The sequence below is a fragment of the Manacus candei genome, unplaced genomic scaffold (assembly GCF_025592945.1).
Source record: "Manacus candei isolate 608988 ecotype Guabito, Panama unplaced genomic scaffold, ASM2559294v1 h1tg000017l, whole genome shotgun sequence".
Classification (NCBI taxonomy): Eukaryota; Metazoa; Chordata; class Aves; order Passeriformes; family Pipridae; genus Manacus; species Manacus candei.
Window position 1 is genome coordinate 33,052,366 of NW_026138065.1, and position 22,853 is coordinate 33,075,218.

Below are 22,853 nucleotides of genomic sequence, written 5' to 3' on the forward strand. Positions count from 1 at the left end.
CACAAACATGCTTTTATTTTCTTCAAAAGTATTGCTAAAGAATATTTCAAATCTCAGTAAAATTTGGTCTAAAAGTGGGTATTTTTAATCTCACCTCTACTCAGAGGTGAGCTTTCAGGTTTGATTTCCATCGAGAGAGATGCCAGCCTCCCTTCTTGGCAAAAAGACTGGACATAAATCCCACAACTACCTCCAGCTCTATCACAACAGCTAACTCTCTAATGTTACAGGACACCTGGAAAGTAAGAGCACAAAATATTAAGAACCAGAATGATCTTACAGGTAAGAAAACAAGGAAGAAATTACTTGCAGGATGATGTTTTCTGAAGTCACAAATTTATTGCACAAATGAAAGGCTGTGTGTTCTCAAAATTCGTGACCTCCTTTCGTGCAGTTCAAACACTCATCACACAAGGGGCTCCTGCTGATCTGCCAGCACAACGCACACGTGGTGTCCCCAAAAGAGACAAAATTCAGACTGTCATGAGATAATTGACTTTCCTGGAAGAGGAGGAATATCAGTGGCAGTGGTAGGAGTAGCGGAGAAAAAACAGATGACACATTTCAGGTACACAAGGAAACACAAATGAATCACGAACGACCTCCTTGCACTGCGGAACTCGGCCAAAATTTAGCTGGAGGGACGGAGGAAGAGGGGAAAAGGACACAAAAATACAGCCACAACAAATACTAAGCTGCAGCTCCTGGCTTTAAAAGCTATCAGGGGATGTTTGGGGATTTTCTCCTAACCCCCCCTCTCTCCAAATCTGTTCAGGGCAGTTTTGATTAAAGATATTACAACGGCAGTGACAGTAGAAACTTTCCAAAATCAGAAAGTTTGCAGCTTGTTTTGCAGCCCAGCATTTTTTTTTCTCCCACTTACTCCACTGTTTGAAACAGTTTGAATCAGGCTCTGATAGAAGTGATTTTGTAAATTTTTTTTAAAGCTGATCTCTCAGGTGAATTGCCAGTGAACACTCTCCGAACTCTCCTTCCTCCATAGTCTAGGGGTCTGTCACTGAACATCAAGCCACCTTAAGACTACTCTGTCTGAGGGAGTCAAAATTCATCTGCTAGAGGGATCCATTCATTCCAGTGAATCCAAAGAGGTGTTTCTGTTTCTCAGAAAACCCTGAGGTTCACTGGTGAGGCAAGCACTCAGTCTCTACCAACAGATGAGACAACACGGGACAGAGGGAACAAAGACATGATGGCAAAGCAAGAAAGATGGATTTATTTAGATGGGGAGCTTAGCAGGGAAAACTGTAACTGACACAGGTTGAACAAGCAGAGGTCAGCCAAGGAGCCCAGAAATTAGAAGACTGATTGGAATTCTACATAAAATTTGACATGGTGCAAATTTCTGTCTTGATTTATTTCTCTCAGGAAATGCAGAATGTATTCATATAAATCCCCCCTCTCAGAAGAAAGCGGGTAAGACAAACAGAAGGACTTCACCTAAGAACTTGACAAACAGCAACAGGAGAGACCCCCAAAAGCAGAGATCCCATGTGTTCATTGTCCTTCAGGGATGAATGAATTCCCTTTGAGCCAGCACAAACCTGCCATTCCCATCCAGTTCAGAGCTGAGTCACACTCGCCAGGCCTCAGTGATCCTACCACATACCAGACTGCTGACCTGAAAACGAAAACTGGGCAATAAACTTACACGGGCAAGTTTTGAGGCTGCCCTCCACAGTTCCTCAGAGAGCAAAGATGCTGCATGCTGTCAGTGCCCCAGCCCCTACAGCACAGAGGGGGCTGAGTTATAAGCACATAACTCGTGGTCTGAAGCGCTTAGGCTTGAAGACAACTCAAAGAATATATATATATATATATATATATATATATATATATATATGACTGCAATAACATGAAGATAGAGAAAACAGAGCAAAATTTGAGGTCAGAGAGATTTGTTCCATACTTATGTAGATGTTAACAGAGCCTGAAGTGATGGTGGACACACCGAGACTGGATTATGTCCAACTCACCTCATTCAGTCAGATGTTAGACAGGGTACAAATGTTTTCATTGACAAATGAAAATGGATGTTTATCTTTTGAAAAGGCTGGTGTGCAAACCCCACAAGGTGCTGCTCATCAGAATCTACCCAGAGCTGTTTAAACACTACTTTGAGAAGGCTGGGCCAATATAAATATAAACAAACTGTGATTAACAACCAAATACCTGATCTGAGCACAAGCAAAAGAAAAAGTGACCTGCTCAGTTTTTCATCATTGCTGTCATTTTGAAAATTTGCTTTCAGAACTGCGGTTTTCTTTACCAACTTCTCACTCCCACTCTTGTTCTCATCCTCATCCAGCAACAGCTTTAAGAAGTTAGAGGAATACAATGAAGAGAATTTGAAGAGAGATGTTTCGTGCTGGGGCTGATTGGCATTCCTCCACTCAGAACCACCTCCGTGATTACTGTCTGTAAAAGGGATCCATTAAGCAGCTCTCCCTGCCTTATTTACTTGCTGAGTTGGGTTCGTGATTATTCTGTGAGGAGGAAGTAGTTCAGTGTAGACATGAACTCATTTGGATTGGTGCCCTCAGGAAAACACAAGTACGGTGGAAATCTTATGCATATGAGGTGCAATAAGAGAAAGGAAGCCAAATTTCAGGGGGTAAACTGCTTACTGTAAACTAGATCAGAATAACAGCAGCACCAGATAAGAGCTGGATTGCTCATTACTGCATCACAAAGCCCAGAATTAAGGATTACCTGCCTGTAGATCCCTGCTGACTTGCATACCTAATGCAAAAATTTTAGTGAATCCTAATCTGCCCCTTTCCTGTGTTTTCCAGCCAAAACTCTTCTGAAGTTTGGCTCCCAACACTGAAAAGCAGAAAGGATTGCCAGGAATTCTCTTATCACCAGTCCTGTCAAGCACTACATTTCATTCAAGCCTACATAAAAAAAAGCTGGGTAGGGGAGGAAGGGATCCAAGTGCATACGGGCTAAATCACCAACTGGCAGAAAACAGGGACTCCATCCTCTAGAAGATAAACATTATAATTTGTGCATTAATCATAGCTCATTTACCTTCCTTATCCTGTATTTCCTCCTCCCAACTGGATTTTGTAACAAAGGTCTGAGCCTTTATACAAACAAGTTAATGGATTCTAATGGTTCACCCTGATGCAATGTTATTTAATCACAGCAGTGCTTCATTTTCCCTGCTGTATTCAGGGAAGAATAAATAAATAAATAAATAAACATCTTATCCACATTCAAACGTCTCATCTAAACACCTCTTATTTCAGTTTTCAAATTCCATTATTTCCATTGTAGTGAAATTTTACCATGCTTTCATTTTAGTAGACTCTTTCCCTTAAGAAAAATGCAACAGAAATTTGAAGTATTTAGCAGTATTTAAGAAAGATACAGCAGAATACAGCAGATACATGTTATTTGTTTTTCAAAGACTTTCACGTTCTGTTTCCCAACTGTCCCCAAATCCCATTGCCACCACACTTCTGGATGCATTCTGTGCATTCTATCTCTGATATTTATTTCGCTTACTCTTTATACTCCACACACTCTCAATGATTTGTCAAGACAGTTCTTTCTCCATGGGAGTGGACCAGGAGACTTAATTGGATAATAGTCACCAGAACTTCTCCATGCTCACAGTAAACAAAACTGGTCTGTCCAATTTCCTCCCCAGAACCTTTTACCTCTTCACCCCACCAGCACCACCTGCTCAGCCTTTTCCTCTCCCCCTTTCTCTTGTCACTTCAGGAGGTGGGTAGATGCTTTCTCACAGCATTTCTCCTTTGCAAGTACCACTCATCCTGTTTTTCCTTATTATCAGGGGCATCCTATGCAAGAGGCCTGCTTTTGATCTCATGGTTGCAGGTATAAATTACACAATTAATGCTGGCACTCCACCAATCCCACCCATTTCACTTAGTATCACATGTGCACTCCACCCTACCTTACTCACACCATTTAAATCCTGGGCTTTTTTCCTGTCCCTTTTTCTTTTTTTCCCTTCAAGCCTCTCTCGTGTGTTTGATCCTTCCATGGACCTCATCAGTACGTTTAGTGTTCACCTGCCTCTGTCTCTGTCCCTCCCCTCCATGTCTCTACTCAGCAACCCCTCCTTCCCCCTCAAGGCTCTTGACACTACATCTCTCCTTGCACCTCTCATCATCAGCATAACTCATTTTCCCAAACTCTTGACAAAAATCCCGCTAGTATTTAAGGAAACAGGGTGCTAGGAACAACAACACATGAACAGTAAAACCTGCATCTCTTTCAGAAAGGTGTAATTTCTCACAAAGCACAAGGTCAAACCTCATGGCACAGCACCAGAGCACAGTCTGTCTTTTACCTACCCCGGGGCCGACACGATCATCTACAGAACAAAAAGGTGGAAGACCAGACTCAGACAAAGCACCACATTTGTTCAAGGTAAATGAAGGGGAAAAAGCAGGTGAAGAAGCAAAGGAAAAGAGTCGTCGTCGCTGCCAAGTTGTTTCAAACAAAAACTAAAGTGCCAGCTATTCAATCCATTCCTTGACTCCTTTCAGCTGCACAAGCAGTGGCATTGTACAGGCAATTATCTCTGTACTTACTGTTTCTCCCAGGGCACTCAATGTCCCCCTGCTTTCGCCAGAGTTGTCCATCTATTCCAGTATCCAACGAATGCATGCACAATTGTGACATTTTCTCGATAGTCTGGTACACAAGCATTAGAGAAATAAAGCCTTTTGCTTTATGTCCTTTTACTGAATGCCACGTTCTAGAGCTCTGCAAGTCAACATGAAGCATTACAAGAAATACTTAAATCACATTTTATTTTTCAAGTTCAAAAATAACAATTAGCTTTATTTAACATGTTACACGTATCAGATTTAAAATATCATGCTCTATTTAAATATCTGAATGACAACACTATACAAATAAAATGTTACACAAAATATATTTAAGAAAATGTTTTGGTCTTCCATCTGAACAATAAATAGACAGGCACTTCTACATGTACAAAGAAAGCAACCACTATTTAGAATAATTCTTATAAGCAAGATGTGGAAATACAGAAGATCTGAGTTTCGAGAACATGTTTAACTCTACGTGAGGCTTCATGCAACTTCAAAGTTTGTTTCAAAATCCGAAACTCTTTGTATCTGCGCAATTCTGGATTTGCTGCCCCTTTACAGGGGATCCAAACCGTGCTCTCATAAGCAATGTGCAATTTCAGTCATTCCCATCAAGCTACCTGATCACATTTAGTGCCCAAACAGGAAACAAGGATTGACCAGAGTAGCTTTTCACATAAAGAACATAAACAGTAAAGTCATCTTTAGTAACTAAGTGAGGCAGGGACCAACTTAACTGTACCTACTGCCCAGCTCCAAACAAAGTCTGTTGTTTTTCCTTATACATTGAGCTCTTAAGGGGTGTTTCAAGCAGTATTATGCTTTTCTTGTAAAAAAAAAAAAAAAAAAAAGGCATAATCTAATAAAAGGGTAAATTCCTTCAGACACAGATACACTTTGCACAAAAGACCCTAAGTAAAGGAGAAAACACTGTTTCGGGGTGCAAAAGGACCGAAAATTATACATTAAAACAAAATCTAAAAGTTAAAGTCTTGTAAATGTTTCATACCTAAAGATAAAATTACATTCCTCCAATTTGTGTATTTTCAATTTACAGTGGTTTCCACACACGAACACTACTCAAGGAAAAATTATCTTCCACCAACGCAAATAATGAAAGATGCATTGCAGTAGGCAATCCCTGTTTCCAATACAGCTAACCAGTCACTGACAGCTAGTTATATCCTCAAAGTCTCTTTTAAAATTAAGACAAATATTGAAACATAACGACCATCAGGACAGTGGAAAAGTCAGGACCAAGTCTTCAAGCCATCCCTTCAAATTTTAGTATTATTCTCGTTTTCGAAAGTACAGGGAAAAAAAGTTTAGGGAGAAAATTCAACTATTAAACAGAGCTTCAGTGATCCACCAAGGAAGTCAGACCCAAACCTGGAAAGTTATTTGGACTTGGACCTATGCACATTACTTTAACAATTTAAGTGTGGATCTTGCAAGTGTGTCCAGATCTTAATCATCTCTTGAGGTTTTCTGCTATGTACTAACATTAAGTTTGTGTAGGAACATATGTTATTTCTGTATTTCTCCTCGATATCAAACGTTTTGAAGCCTTTGTGTTTTTCCGGAGCAAGCCCAAGCTTCTGAAGGCACATTCCAGTATAAACATCATCAATAGGGTAAAGGAGTACCTGGTCAGATGCATTATTCAGTCTCAATGCCAGATCACCAGAGTACAGAAACCCGCCACCTCCCGCATACGGAGGGTATGAACCTTCATAAACACTCTCTGGGATGTAGTACTTCAGTTTTTTTTCTCTGTGAGGTCCAGCATCTTTGATCACGTCGCCTATAAATAAGTCTTTGGCTTTTTCCTTTGATAAGCTCTTCAAGTAATCCAGGATCTGATGGGTATTCACAAAAACATCATCATCACCCTTAAAAATGAACTGGACGTTCGCGCAGCTGCTGCTGACCCACTTCAGAAACAGCACCTCCTTCAGAGTCAGGTTGAAGAAAGTATCTCTGTAGTTCCAGAGGAGAATGTCTTGGTGGGTTTCACTCTCGAATTTCAGCATGTGTGAGAGATCGGGAAAATGATCCTCTGGTGGGGTCTGTCCAAGTAAGAAGACCCTTTTGACTGTCACGTCCCCTGATTCAATTTCCTTGCCCCAGGATTCCCTAATTGCTTGCCTTCTATCAAAATGGGGTATAAGTGACTTAATAGCCAGCAGCAGAAAAGGTTTATGTTTGCACTTGTTTGGCTGATCCATTACTAATGAATAATTTCTACATCTCAAATAGAGTAGAAAGTCTTTGAATCTGTCTGGCAGGTTTGCAAAGTCACTAACCTCTGAAGATACCCACGGGTCAGGGTCACAGGAACTGAGAGCGCTCAAGTTAGAACTCAAATTCTCTTCCACAGTCATATTGGAAAGCAAGGCCAGAATAGGGTTGTACAGGAGTTCAAGCTTCTGCTGCTGTTTGTTCCAGTAAGCTTTGTGAGGGGTATATTTTCTCCAGAATGTGCTACGTGGTATAACAACACGGCCCTTTGCATTCTTCTCTTGGCTGCCACTTTTTGAGACTTCCACAATCACGTAAATAAAAATGTTCACCATCATCAGAATTCCCAGCAGCTTTAATCTTCTGCGTCCAACACTCATTTCTCATATCTAGAAATAAATAAAAGGAGATTTTTAGCCTTCTTCATATCAAGTTCTCGACCTCATAAAAATACAAACTACTTTCAGGTGAACAATATGAAAGTTAGCAGCCTAAAAACAGAGGTTACCTACACCCCCAAAAAGGCCAAACTAATCTGTCTCTAATACATGCACACCTACAGCTCGTAGGTGTTCGGGGTCTCATCAGCAAGCTGCTACAAATGCATGGTTTCCATTTGCTACTTAGCAAGGTTACACAGCATTTCACTGGGCACCTAAATCAGCCAGCGGTGTTTGCTTCTTATTCAGATCTCCTGTAAACACTTGACTGTATAATAATTAGAATCTGAGCCCTCAGCTTGGCAAAGGCAGGCAGAGAAAGTTTTTTTTCTGCTCGTAAGGTGAGCTGAAGGGTATAGAATAAATTGCTATATGATAAGGTCAGTTATTTTTAAATTAAGTTTCAAGCTTTTTATACTTGCACTCTTGTATCTTCCAACTACATAACAGGCAGAGCCAAATTTTAAAGCACACAATCATTTTCTGACAATTTCACTTGGCTGTTCCTTGGGAGAGAAGAGAGGCTGGCAAAACTTGCCAGCTGCATTGCTGGTATTCAGATCTCAGCAGACAGAGGAGAATGTGAACTTGGATTTTTTTTTTTTTTCCCCTCCAACTGGAAAAGAAATGAATGGCAGCTTAAAGTAGAACTGTAATTATTAGGAAGTTTTAAAAAAATGAAAAGAAATAAAAAAGGAGAGGTCTCCCATACATGCAAGACTTTGAACTGTTGAATAAAAATTCTGTTACCCATCTCCAGTTTTTACTGAGAGAGACAAAATGGATCAATCCCTCTTTCTTCCACAGCTGTCAGGATGAAAAGTACAAGGAGCAACATGAAAACAGCGTGTTCCTCTAAAGCAGTGCTTATCAAACTGTTTACCAGCCCAGGGGTATATCCATGTACAAGCTACACAAATAACTCAGAATTAATAAGGTCAGCAAGACTACGGTCAAGTCATATATGGAACTCATTGTTGAAGACACTTCCACTTGCCAGGAATATAAATGATTATTAGAAGACCAGAAAAATCTCATGGAAGATTTGTAATCACTGTTACAAGCCCAGCTGCAAACACGGCCTCTGAGGTCCTGAAGTCACAGAGAACAGCAGACAGGGGCACTTGAAAAGTACACCTTGTACTTGCTGCTGTTTTCGTTTCTTTTCCCAGCCATCACCAGATGACTGAGCTAGACTGACCCTTGATCTCTTCTGGTTTGATCAGCCTTACTTTCTTTTACTCCTCAACAAGTTAAACACTAAACTACTAAAAATTTAGGGAGAAAGCAGCAGGTAAATAATCAGCAATCTTTTTTCTCTTATTTGACCTTATTAATCCAAAGTGGGTGTGTGTATTTCTGACATAAAAAGCCACTCTCAGAAACAACAGGCTACTCAGAAACATCCCTGTTCTTCCTCATGTACCATCTGCATATTTATCTTTGTATACACTCAGGTCAGATCCACTTTATGTATTATTCTATTCTCAGTCAGCTATGAAGTTCCTGTTCTAATTTTAAAGTAGTTTTCTTCTATACTTTAAAGACAAAAAACACACTTGTGGTCAGTGCCATCACTGAAGCTAAACAGCTGAACTGTTACAAAGCACTGGTTGGTCACACAGAGTTCAAAGAAACTTTATCTTCCTCTTTCAAATGCCACAGCAGCTTCCACTAAGAACAGATAATTAAATATTATTTTTCTTCACTTTCCTTCCAGTACAACAAAAATACTGAGGCAGCTGTCCCCTGACTGTACTACTCCATGCAGCTCAGCGTGCACATCAGTGCTTATCTACCCTGTCCTCTGAAGCACTTCTCACCAGAACAACAAATGATGTGGTATCTGACCTATGATCCCGGGACTCCTGACACAACGGGATGACATGCTCCCTCCTAGTAACAGCCAACAAAACTCAGGATTGTCAAGAGCTCAGCCAAAGCCTGATTTTTCAGGATATGTAGCACTAACACAGCACGTCTGTCACAGCCCCCAGCTTACTAAACTGTGAGTATTCAACACCTCTGTAAGTCATCAGGATACTTGACTCTTCTGAACACCAGACACCATTTGCAAACACTTAACAAAATCCTTCAAAACACTGTGACTGCAATCCCCTGCAGCAAATGAGACAGGGATCCTACGCAGAAAAATCTCCATTTCCTATTAGACTTGGTAGAACTTTTCATCAGAAGACTGGCAAGGTGACAGTGGTTCCATCACACACAGCACGGCAAATGCTATCAGTCCCACAAGTAAATACTTCCAGCCTCAACCCTGTTCAAAGCTGTGGATCCACAAGCAGCTCAACCACTCATCACCTGATCACTCTTGTTGATGGAGACTCTCTCCTCCTCCCTTTCTGACTCCAAGAACTCGGGTCCAACCCCTCCCTCACACTGGCTCTGGTGCTCTGCCAAGCCCCTCCATGAATCAGTTCCCATCACCAACCCAGCAGAAACCCAACCCTGACCAGAGATGCACACCAGGTAAGCACCACAGCAGCTACAGTGGAAGAAACACAGGGCAGAAGGAAGCAAAGCAGACACATTTCCTCTCTTCAGCTGGGATGACAACACATGAACAACTGAGCCTTGGTTCTGGATCCACAATCCCCACCATCCTCCAACAAGAGGCTTTGTGGCACTGTTAGCTGTGACAGCATCACACTTACACCCTGGTGCAGGCAGTCATGTACTACCAGTCTCTGAACAGACTGTGTAGGTGCAAGCTAAAACATTCAACTTTTCCACCTTCCTCCAAGTCTGACAGAAGCCACAGCCTTTAAACTGCAAATACTTGTATCTACTACTGAGGACAGGAGTTATGATGTATTTTCTAAGTGGGTTGAGTAACATGTCTACATTATCTGACTGCCAAACCCAAGCATTAAAAGTCCATTTATTTACTGGGGCTGACAAAAGATAAGATAATCCTTATTAGCTACAGGTATTGCACCTACCACTCTACTGGTTCAGGAGTAAACTATCAGGAATTTGGCAAAACAACGTTTTAATTCAGCTATCTAATAGATATAACCACCCTTCTCTCTTTGCAGAGGCAAGCTGTAACTGGCACTAAGGCAGACTTGGATCTTACCATGTAACTTCAGTCTGAGGCCTGGTATTATCCCTTATAGAAGTTGTAAGTGCAGCACAACTTCTGACACTGTCAGCAACAGTGTGTGCAGTAGTGACACTACATTTCTGAAAGTAATTTAATTACTTAACACATCACAAGGCATACTCAGTCCTACTAACCTCCTGTGAGATGTATCAGTTCTCCTAAAAGCTCAGTTTTGTTCAGTGAGTCAAGAGATTTCCGGATTGAGCAACAACACAGTTTTAGAATGTGAAGATGTTAAGAGCCCCAGGCTGTCACAAAAAGTCTGTGCTATTTTCAGCTTTTAAGAACTTGAACACTATTTATTTTTTAACTACACACAGCCATATCTCTTTTTTCCCCCTCAGAGCTTTTACACAAGTTCATTTTTATACAATAGTAATTAAGAAAATCTTAAGGACTGGAAAATACCGAACAGATATCAGTATTCTGCTTCTACAGAAGCACGTCACACACAGTGGCTACCACTGAAAACAGTCAATGTTCTCTGTGTTCTTCAAACAGCACAGCCTGAAACAATGTTCCAGTTGGAAGAAAGTAACCGAGATAACACACTACTCAAAGCAAAGAGTGCAATGAAATTCAGAGCAGTTATATGTTTCTTTTAACATTAGTTTTCATTATTTGCATATACCTGCTTTGAGACATCTTTCAGCATATTATTCAGCTTTGGGAGAAATTCCAATCTTCCAGTATTTGAATACCAAAGGACACCAATGCAACTTGTGCATGGAATTTCAAGACCTGAGTAAATAGCAAGACTAGGAAAGGATGTATTTGTATTTTCCTAAAACACACTCCAAGGCATAAAGAACTATAAAGAGTTTGAATAAATGCCAAATTAACTTCACATTCTGTTTCTCATCAGTTATCTTCAGCACATTTTTGCTCAAAAAAACCCCAAAAGCAACACCAAAAAAATATTGATGTTATTTTCTCTATACACATTTGCCATACCAGCTATATAATGAACTTTTATCTGTTGTCCCTTCCCCTTCTTTTTGGTCATTTTTGATATTACAATAGCAACAAAAAACCCAAATCGTTTAGTACTTAAAGCTCACAAATAAGAACTCGTGGAGACTTTTTTTGGAGCTATACATCAGTGGGACTTGGTGCAAGGTGCAAACCACAGAACATACTCAGTTTTGCACAGACTATGAAGTCACTGTGCACCCCACGCACAAGTGATGGCTCTGAAGTGAAAGAACAAACCAAGACTCTCCTCGAAGCCTCTTAAACCTCATCCAAGTCACAACCAAAATCAAGCAGAGAGAACAGTGTTCCAACAAGGTTCTTCTACAGCACAACCCACAAGTGACCACACTCCTTCACTGGGTCTCACCAAGCCTCCAAATCGCAGGGATCAAGAGTCAGCCTTGATGAGGTGAGAACACCATCCTATAAGCTTGTCAGGAGACAATCAGATTATCATGGAAACCAACTCCCCAGGGTGCAATGCATAGACCCTGCAGCTAATCCGAACGGACCTGTGAGCACTACATTTAAATTTCTCACACTACCACCACCTGGATGCCAGCAGGTTTTCACCTTATGCAGAGTCCTGCTTTTCAAAGCAATCAGATAACGTTTAAGGGCATTGCTCACAGCAGTTACGTTCCAACGAAACTCCAGAAGTTAACTTGCCAAAAGCTAAGTTAACTTCTTGAGTTAACTTCTAAGGGCGGGGAAATCCCTCCTACATTAAAGTTTGTGAAAGCTTAATGAGAGTCCAACTCCCTACCCCTAATAGCCTACTTGACTACTTGGCACTACTAATGTCAATTTTTCAGCTGTGGTATTAAGACCTTTCATTTGCTGCTGAATGCCAAGTTCTGAGTATCACAATTCCAGAATCTTCAGAGTAAGCTATATTCTGTTCCTGTCACCATTTTCACTAATTTCAGGTGTTCCCCTCCCTCTAGCTCTTCCAGCAGAAAAGAGAAGCTACCAGAACACGCCATTTAAAATAACTTCTACGAAACCAAAGTTTTGTTGACTTTATATTGCTGCTTAGAAATATTGCAGCAACACCCACGAAGTTATCTTTTCAAAGTAAGTCAACAGTAAAAAACTAGTTTTAAATTCATTAAAACCAGCCTATGTGAAATTCCTGCTTGACAGAACACTTAGAGATGGAAGAAATACTATCAGACCTCCACCATCTCAAACTGAATACTTCCAACCCCAAACCAAACTGCTCAAATTCTTCAACTGGAGAGTGATCTATTTTTTCATTTTTAAATGAAAAATCCTCAGATCCCAACCCTATCTTTTAAGTTACTAAAGGTGTCTCTCACAAAAGCTTTGGGTTTAATTAAGATATTTAAATACTGTGCACCTACTGAATTCACTGTAAGTTAGGCCTAAATATTGTCTTTTTAGCTGTTAAAATTAAATTCTTGGATTGGCTGAATGAATGCTCAGTTTCATATTTGAATTGTTTTAATGTTTCTATAGAAGATCAAGGTATATGCAAGAAAAGCCCTTTGGTCATTATGAGAAGTATTCTGTAAACTCAATCCCAAGTTTGATGTATATTCCAATTTTTCTACTGGTATAGACTACTTGAGTTTGGTCATGATTTCCTACAGGGATGAAAAAGCAACAGAGCTCCACACGTACAGCACACTTACATAAGGCAATTTAAACCATGGCATGTCCCTATAAATCAGTACATCGTGCTGATATCACCATTCTATACTGGCACACCTACAGCCACAATAAACATCTATGAAGGTGTTCCTCACTGCACATGAATAAAACCCCCAAACCAAACAAAAAACCTCTAACAAAAAAAAAAATTCGGTTTGTTTATCAGTAAAAAGAGTTTGGGTTGTTGGTTTTAGGTTTGTTTTTTTTAGTAATTGAGATTTCACACTGACAACTGTGGGTAAGATCTCAACTCACTATAAAAACAAATGTTAAAGAGGGCCTGTGGTAGCAGAAGTGACCTGTTTTTCCCAATTTGTTAATACAAAAAAGTCATTCTAAGGTCAGTTCAAGCTTTAGAACTATGATATTGTAAATTTGTTAGGAATAACGCAGAGTTGCCAGCTTCTGATTTAAGAACTTCAGTTTTTAGTTACCCTTGACAGGCTTCAGCTTGAACGAACAGTAAATTATAAAGAATCAAGATAAGAGGTTTAACCAAGTGTCAGCAGAGAAGTATTTCTTGGAAGAAAATTAATTGCCATTCATCACGTCAGTCACAAGCTGGGGAGGTACAGTTCCATGGCAGTTTGAAACAGTTTCAGTCACAGCTGACTCATTCCTGTAATTTATTCCTTCCCCTACAAACTGCACAGTCCCATCCTACTTTTGCACCGATAGGATTGTGGTGAATCAGTTCAGAAAGCCAGAGGATGAGAAAGCACCTGACAATAGAGCAGCAATTAGTTTTCGGCTGCCTCACGTCCCTAGAGGTGTTTGCCACTGTGCTGCACAAACACCAGGAATGGAGCAAGAGGAGAGTGAAGACTCCCACAGACCAGACCACAGCAGATCCCATTTTTCATCAGCTTAAACTTCCATGTACCAGCATGTTGCTGCTGCACTTCTGGTCTTGTTCCCACCTTCATCCACAGAGGTCCAACAGGCAGGGCCAGACCCACCACTGGTCCACCAGAAACAAAGAGTTTGGGAAACCTCATCTTTAACGAAATACACCCCAGGGTCTGAATTTCTCTAACACTTTTTGTAAGCAGGCCAGCTTAGAGGTTGCCTACTGAACCAGCGTGACCCACCCATTTGTGCTGCTCTTTGTTCAGGGGTTCCTTTCACACGGAGTGTTATCTGCCCATAATTCCTAGAAAGCCAAGGAAGTGGATAATGAAATACCTTCCTCCCAGATTCTTAGTAGTTGGATCTGTGTTTGTTCTGATAACACATTGCAAACCTGACTCATGCTTTCAAGGTACACTTAAAGAGATGAAGTCTGCTGGACAGACACACTCTTACTCCTTGATTTTGTGCTGTATTTGAAATAAAAAAGGTGATTTAATGTACCTATTCAAGAGGCAGATGACCATAATTTCCACAGACAAGACATCTCCTCCTGGTATCTCTTCCACTTTTATCTTAAACCCAGTAATTAGTACTGCCTCAACCATACCTCAACCACCTTTATGTCTGCATAGAGAGTATTCATTATTTAGTCAACTAACCAAACCATCCTTCAAGCACCATACTTCAAGTCATCAAAACGTTACCTTTTCTTAGCCTTCTTGCACAAAACACACTGCTAAAAACTATGCCTGTTGAAGTTACTACCCACCCCTGATGACCACTGCCCTTTTGGGTTAAAAATAAACCAACGCTGGTTTTCAATTTGACTTCCACAAGCTGCCACTTTTGCAGTCAGTGGCTGGGTGATGGGATACATGGGTGGGACTTCCCAGCCATCTCAAGCCATATTTCCCTGCAAAGTGCTACAGGGTTGCTCAGAAGGCAATCCAAACCAAATTCATCCTGTGAATATTCACGTCAGAATTCTGGGATCTGCCTCTGAACTTACGATACTGAACTAAGCACGTGTTTGAGAATGCAGAACCTACATTTTAAAATGCAAATACATGAAAAATACTTTTGCCTTCAACTGGTTTTGGTTTCAGGTGTAATTAACGAGTACAGTAAAAGTTTTTCATCTTTCTGAATAATTCATTTGAAGTTCAGGAAAAAAAAAATCAGTGGAGTTCACTGTCTTCTCTCAAACTTGTAAAACCTAAGAGGCAGATCTCGTTCTAGCCTGTCAAGTTTTTGGAAAAGGAAACAATTTCTCCACAGCTTTAGGCAGCTAAAGATGCATATAAATACCAGGAGGATTTTGTAAAAGATCTTTAAGCCGGTTAGGCAGCTACTCCCATTTTTGTTAACAGCAGATAATCATCTAACCTGATTAGAGACTTCTAAATCCAAGGAGTACCTTCTGTACCTGTTACCTGCACACAGATGCAAAGCATCCACTGAGTTTGTGAGAGGTTTAGGTAAGCAAATTTAAGCTGTTTTGCAGATCTTTTAATTGTTTTTATTCAAAAGCAAATCAACAGTAAGTGTGCAAAAGATAGCCTTCCATTACCAGTTTCTAACATTCAAATATCAGATTAAAAAAATACAATTGCTCAAGTAAGATAAAACAGCACTAAATTCAGGGTACAGAGCAGCGTTCAGCTGCACCTAAAGAATCCCACCCTTTCCCAGGCCATGAATTCCCACATTTGCATAGCTCACTGGATTGCATTCTGTATAACCCTGAAGATAAGCAAACAGAAAGGCTATTTCTCAATCCACTTAGTTCCTCAATTCAGTTCACAGCACAGCTGCACAAACAGCTACACGAGCACAGGAGACCGGAGGCACAGAAAGCAGCAACTGCTTCAGCCACTCTGCCTCCAAAGCTCACTGGGATACACCAGGACGATGCTCTCGGCAGCAAACCTGGGACAGGCTGAACGGCAGGAGAATGGCAGGAAGCTGCACCTCCCACACACACACCTTGATGGGGCACGTCAGCTTTCAATACCATGCTTCTACTGTAAATTCCGTACAAGTATGCACATCCTCGGGTGGTTCATGAGCCACTGAGAATTAACCTTTTACAGAAAAAATAAAAATTACTCATTCCCACCCACGAACCAAGATTTCTTGCCCATTTCATTTAGAGAGCTGACTTTCAAATTAAGTGATTTAGTCAATTCACTCTCAGACTAACTCTTCTGTGAGTTTAAGATGAAGCAGCTGCTAAGTTTCAGAACTTACTTACAAAGACGAACAGAACTAGTTCCAAATTAAGTGCTTTTCAGCTCATACTATTGTATTTCTCTCTAACAACAAAGCTTTCTTAACCAACTGCTGATGGAAACTGTTTCATCAATTCTCCCTTTAAAACATCTCAGCACCACACCCATCACACAGTGGGATTCTTTTCCTTACTTAAATGCTAATTGCCTCTCATGAGACACCAATTCAATCATTCTTCTGCACAGTTCATCACAAGACAGTTTAATGATCCAGTCTTTTCGCTGGGTTTTACATAATCTGGAGACTTGGAGAGGTTTACACAGTCATCTTTTAAATCCTAAAAGGCCCAAGAGAAAGATACAAGCAAAGTGGAAGATCAAGCCCAAGATACCTGACAGTTCTTCCTATGCAAAAGCAAAATGTGACTGAACAGATCTGACAGTTATTCCCAAACTTCTGGCTAGTGACTTTTTCACTCTGTACTAAAATGATAGGAAGAGCTTGTATTTCATTATATCATCATCATCATCTTTCTTGCTTTTTTGCTGATTTCTAAGCACATAAAGGGTGCTTACTTACATAAAGGGATACAACTGTGAAGTAGTAGCAAACCCATTAAAAACATTTAAATATATATTTGTGAGGTCAGCACGTGGCATAACAGGGAGATTACATAAGTAATTTTTGTTAACTGCACTCACAGGCCCAAAGTCCTCCCTAAATCAAATGAAGCACTGTCCTGTGCAGGGCCAGGAGCTGGACTTCAACAATCCTTGTGGGTCCCTTCCAACGTAGGATATTCCAAGATAAGCACTCACGTGAACGTAGCCTACGACACACCAGAAACATCAAATACTAATCCTGTGACTGCCCATGCACACAACTACAACCACCCAATTTAATTGCTAAGACTTTGGTTAAAAATGTAACTTTACAAACTACCATACAAAAAAAAATTTGGTGTACCAGAAAAAAAAAATTTAAAACTTTAAATATAAAAAGCAAACAGATGCCTACTTGCTTCAAAATTACTTATACACTTCTACTGTAGAGTAATAGAAAATGTAATAAGGAGGCATACTAGGAAAAAAAATCCCAAACCAACAACCTATGAAAGGAACAAAGATGGTTTCAAGCTTTTGAGAGGCGATCAATCCTAATGGCCTTCAAGACACATTAACATGAAAACCAGACATGTTCAAATGCTCATAATTTTAATGAAATATATATTTCTTTTCATATTCTGTGCTTTTAACAAAAACATACAAAAAACCCCTTGTTGCCACAACAAGTACACTCTAGCCAATATCTTCCCCCCATCCTGCCTTTGACCTGTTCTTGGCCAGTTTTAGAATTATACTGTTTAAGAAGCTTTAAGTGTGTGGCAAACCTGCAAGAAACCTACCACGCTCTACTATGTAGACTGCAAATCCTTCAACTGAAAAAGAAGAAATTAATGGGATTTTTAGAGCAGGACACATAACCCAGCAAAACACAAAGACCTGGAATGTCAGCCCTTGTGTTTCTGACACAGCTGCTCAGTCACTTGCCATCAAAAGGCACCAGTCTGACAGCACACAGAAAAAGTCCATCAGGTAACTAACTCTGAAGTTTCACAAGCTGCCTGAAGTACAGATTTTACAAGATAATCTGACACACATTTGTCAAAAATTAAGTAATCTGCTGAAAAAGAACAAGTTACTGAAGGATCTGGCTGAGGATTTTAATTGACACTGTTCAATCTTTTTCCTACCCTTTAGTTAATTTGGAGCAATGTGACTACACAGATTTTGGTCAAATGCACATATCAGTGACAAGCCATCAATGCTTCTTGACTGTTGTGATAAATGACAATATTGGCTGTGATAGGGGACATATGTTTCAACAGGATCAGCACTGACACAGTCTTTTGTCACCACCATTTGTTCTCCTTCAACCGGATCTACACAGCCAACAGGAAAAATCACTGTCAGAGCCAGTCCCACTGCAAAAATAGCTGCACCAGGTGGCAGTAAAATGACAATTCCTCATCCTCTAAGCGCTGACAAGTCACCATGGAGGAGCATTCCTCTGAAAGACTTTGCTCTCCAAGGAGTCTGATAGTAGGCAAGATGAAGACTCAAATCCTGCTTTTTTCCCCCCTATATACACTGTGACTTGTTCATGCAGACAATTGCACAGATTTGTCAGCGTGCAATACAAAAACACTTTATCCGCTTCTTATTTTTTTGTCAAACACTACTTTTTTTTTTCTGAGCAAACACTGCCTGTATGCTGATCTCCTCAGCATCATCTTCATTATCCAGAAGTATTTAAGAATTTCAAGAGGAGTTTCCAGGCAACCACGATAATTTTTTTGACCACCAACAACATTGTGTTCATTAGAAACAATCTCTAGGGAGAATTGTGAGCCTTATCTGTCATGACACAGGGCATCAGACAGCTCACTGCACTCCCAGTCACCTAATGCATGACCTTCAAAACAAGTCCCTTCAGCAGTGTTACCTTGCTGCTGCATCTCACTTTCCGGCATTTTTCTCATCTCTTAATAGTACGTGGAGAAAAGACATGAGCATAAATCCACGCATGACGACTCCAGAGATGACAAAATTGCCTTAAATAAATTCTAGCTTTTGGCTGGAATACACAGCCACACAACTGTACTGCACAACATCTCGTGCAGAGCAAGCAGCAAAACAAGGAGTTCCTTTAAGCCAAAAATATTTTGATTCTAACCGACAGCACTGTCTTTTTAGGTATATGACAAACATTCTGTATCTCAATTCACCTCCGTGGCAGTATTGCTTTTTCAGGATTCTACTATGGTCTCACGTTGTTCACGGCCCCAGAAAAGAAAAAAAAACAACCAAACCCACAAACAAACAAACAAACAAAAACCGAACAAGCAAAACACATCAGAAATTACATCTGCTGAATGAGAAAAGCTGATTCTCCGTTTCGTTTCCTCCCCGCATTTCGTAATAACTGGCAGCTAATTCAACTCCTCCAGTAGTTTCTCAGGCATCAGGCTGGGTCACTGAGTGACAAGGCAGTCCTTGCCAGCAGCCACCTGAACGAAACACCGACTGTGCCACTCACCCGAGTGTCATCTGCCGCCCCCACCCCACCCTCCACACGCGCCCTCGGTGACACCACCAGGACCCGAGGCCAAAGCGGAACTGCAAAGAAGAACACGAAACCGCTTCAAGCAGCTTAAAGAGAGAACTAAATTCCGCGCTGCCTCTCTGTAAAGGCAGGCGAGAAATAGTTTACCAGAAATTTCCTCAAAGGAGAACGCTATAATCATGTTTCCTCAAGAACTTTAAGAGTATATACCTAGCATGTAATTTTATGCATCTTCCCGTATCCAGATTAAATTCTTCTGTGCCCAAACCCACTTTCTCTGTCCAAAATACAAAACCAAAACAACAAAAAAACCCAAAACACCAACAACAAAACAAACAAACAAAAAATCACAGGGAAAAAACCCTCTACTGTGCCAGGCAAACTCTTAATTTGCATAGTTAAAACTAAACATTAGTGTTTAATAATCAACTCCAAGAGCACCGAGCATTTTGGGAAGCCGGATTAAAGGGTTACTCAAGTAACTTTCACCAGGAATTTTTGCAGGATGACTAATGAATTGCGAGCTGCAGTTCAGCCACAATCACAGCGAGTAACCTGAAGTCCCCCCCCCCCCGAGGGGTACACTACGTCTCAGGAAGTTTAAAGGACTGAAAAGCATCATCTCGTGATGGAGCACATATATTCAGGGCCAACTCTGGCAAAAACGTAATTTTCCCCCTTCCAGCTTCAAGAAGTCCACGTTATAGAGCCACTACCTCAGCACCACAGTGTAGCGCAAAACCCTAGGGTCTGGCAGACATTAATAATTAACCTCCTGGGTTGCAGCCCGCTAACGAGCTGAGATGAGCCGACACGAGCCGAGCCCAGGAGCTGTCGCGGGTCTGCCCGCTCCGCACCCGGCGGGCGCTGCCCTCCCCTCCAGCCAAGGAGCGGATTGCAGCAGCACCCAGCACTGCAGCACTGGGCTTTCTCCGCGAAAAGCTCACGGCTTCGGCACCAACGCCGCCCTCCCCGCGTTTAAATAAATTAAAAAAAAAAAAATTAAAAAAAAAAATGGCAAACGACGACAAAACATACGGTGGGGATGAGCTGGATTAAGTTTCATCCGTGCCAGCGGATCGTGCCTCTTCTTCCCCGCCTTTCCTCTCGCCTGGTTTGGGCTGCAACATGTGCCGGCCGCCGGTGCTCCCGGTGCGCCCGCGTGGTGTGACCCCACCCTGCCACCGCCCGGCACCTCCCGTGCTGGGGACAAAAAAAAAGCGAACCGAAAAACCCCCAAGCCATAAGAAAAAAAAAAAAAAAAAAAGCAAAAAAAACCCACGAGAAAACAAAACATCAAATTCCGAGTAAATACACGCCTGCGAGCGTTCGCCTTTCCGCCGCCCGCTCACAGCGGTCAGCGCGCAGATAGAGCGAGGGGGCTGCGAGGAAGGAAAACCTCGCGACCTGGAAAACCAGGGGAGGTAAAAATTAAGTTAAAAAAATGATTTTTTTTTTTGTTTGTTTTCGATTTCCCCTCGCCCCGTCCCTCCTAAGCTCCTCTCGCAGCCGGCAGCCGGACCCCCCCCCCCCCCCCGCAACCTTCCCCGCACGTACCTTGCCCGGCAGCCGCGGGTCTCGGCCGGGGATGTTCCTGCCGCCGCCCCCGCCTCCACCATGCTTTTGTCCGCCCGCGGGGCTGCCCCTCGCCGCGGGGCTCCCGCCCCCGGCCCGCCGCCCTGCCCCGGCCCCGCCGGCCCCCGCACCTGAGGGGCGATGCCGGGGCGGCGCCGCGGAGGGGGCTCGTCCCGTCCCGTCCCGTCCCGTCCCGTTCCGCCGCCGCCGCCTCCTCCCCCGCGGGGACGGGCGCTCACCGCCCGCTCCTCTCCCCCCTCAGGGCCGGCCGCGCCTGAGGTGCGAGAGCCCGCGGCGGGCGGAGCGGGGCCGGGGCGCGGAGCCGGACGCGAGGGGGAAGCGCACCCGCGGCGGGGCGGGGGCGGGCGGGGCCGCGCCCTCCTCACTTGTTGCCCTGTGGCGGAGCCGGGCGCGCGCCTTCCCGCGCGCGCGCGCGCACCGCCCGCCCGCGCCACCGCCTCCTCCTCTCCCCCCCCCACCTCCAAGCCCAGCCAGGCGCCGCCGCGGCCGCACCGCGCGCTGCAGGCGGGGGGCGGGCGGGGGCGAGGCACTGAGCGTCGCGCTCTCGCTGCGGCCCCGCCCACCGGCCCGGTCGGCGGCGCAGCGGGTTGGCGGAGAGCGCGCGGCGCGCGCCCCGCGGGCCCGGGCGGGGCACGTGAGCGGTGGGCGGGCACGGGGGGCCCCCGCGGTTGCCGGACGGCCGCGTCCCTAAGGAGACGCGCGGGCGGGCGGAGCTGCCTTCCCCACCCTGCTCCTTCCCACCACCACCACCCCGCCCCCGTCCCTGGGGCTCCGCGGGGCCGCCCCCGAGCCCAGCCGGTAAAACGAGACGGTATTTACCTCAAAGAACGTGGGTTTTTTTGTTGGACGAGCGAGGGGAAGGAGGTGCCGCCCCGGACATCACCGCGCTGCCGTTCGCCTTTCTGCCGGGCCAGGTGTTGCTCCCTCCCTATGGAAACAGCCCCGAGCCGGGCACCCTCCTCCTCCCGGGGGGGTGGCCCCGGGTGACACCTCCCTCCTGCTCGGACGGGCTGTTTTGCAGCGAGCTCTGTCTGTGTGGGCATCGCCCTACCTCACCTTCTGGCAATTTTCCTTTTTTTTTTTTCCCCACACGGCATCAACCCCTCATCCATGCTGGAAAATGCCGTTCCACGTGATTTTGGTGTTTTTTTTTTTCCCTCTTAAACGTTCCTCCTTTTTAAGCCAGGTAATTGCAGCTGGCCCACCTTTACGTGGATCGTCTTCAAAGCTTTTGTCACCGAGACCAGGAGGGAGGAGAAAATGAGTGTTTTAGGCTGTCGAGGCTTCCCTGAGTAAATAAGTTTCTGAGAATTTCCGATTTTGGAGATTTGCCTTCCAGGGCTGATACTAATCACTCATGACTCATTCATTAGTAACCCTCTTTATTTTTTGTGTTGTGCTTTGCTTACTAAGCTGATGAGACTACAAATCTTAGCCAAACGTCCCTGCTGAAACAAACTAAAGGAATCTCTTTTAAGACCTGGGATGCTGACTGAAATAAAACATAAAAATGTGTGCTGCTACAGCAAAGAGTGGAGTCTTCAGTCTTGGACAGATCAATAGCAACCAGCAGTTCTCACGGACGTGAACCTCACAGCTTTTTGTCCTGTACAGGATGAAAATGAACACATGCCATTTGTTTCTATTTTTAGCACCTGCATTCTGAGTCAGTATAAGGAGAGGCCCAACCAAAGGAATTATCTCAATGTCACCTGGCACAATCACTTAAAAGCTGTTTTCACTGCAAAGGGGGTGGTAAGGATGTCCCCGTGATCCACGAAAATACACATTGATGCACTTCCATTTTACAGCACTCATTTTCACCAAGACTCACATCAGCACAAGCTGATGTGCACAGCCATAAACACAACTGGTTTGGCAAACATCATGAGTACCCACAGCACATACTGAGCTCCCCATACTCTGCCAATGAATGCCAGTGGAAAACCTGCAGTGAGACATTTGGAGCTGCTC

General features: G+C 43.1%; 1 protein-coding gene across 3 annotated transcripts; it reads right to left on the bottom strand.

Moving 5' to 3' along the window:
- Positions 1-4,797: 4,797 nt before the first annotated feature.
- Positions 4,798-22,071, bottom strand: B3GNT2 (UDP-GlcNAc:betaGal beta-1,3-N-acetylglucosaminyltransferase 2). 3 transcript variants are annotated; one of them, XM_051783004.1, is made up of 2 exons: positions 21,699-22,071; positions 4,798-7,243 (listed from the first exon to the last, which is right to left on the bottom strand). In XM_051783004.1, the coding sequence occupies exon 2, from the start codon at positions 7,232-7,234 to the stop codon at positions 6,041-6,043; it is 1,194 nt and encodes a 397-aa protein (XP_051638964.1). In that variant the 5' UTR covers positions 7,235-7,243; positions 21,699-22,071; the 3' UTR covers positions 4,798-6,040. The 3 variants fall into 3 exon arrangements, with proteins under 3 accessions (XP_051638964.1, XP_051638961.1, XP_051638963.1); XM_051783001.1 differs by lacking the exon at positions 21,699-22,071 and adding an exon at positions 20,841-21,221; XM_051783003.1 differs by lacking the exon at positions 21,699-22,071 and adding an exon at positions 20,322-20,494.
- Between the last annotated feature and the right edge of the window lie 782 nt (positions 22,072-22,853).

Bases quoted from the DNA above. Each gene is read 5' to 3' on its own strand.
- B3GNT2 (XM_051783004.1), bottom strand. From the start codon at position 7,234: ATGAGTGTTGGACGCAGAAGATTAAAGCTGCTGGGAATTCTGATGATG.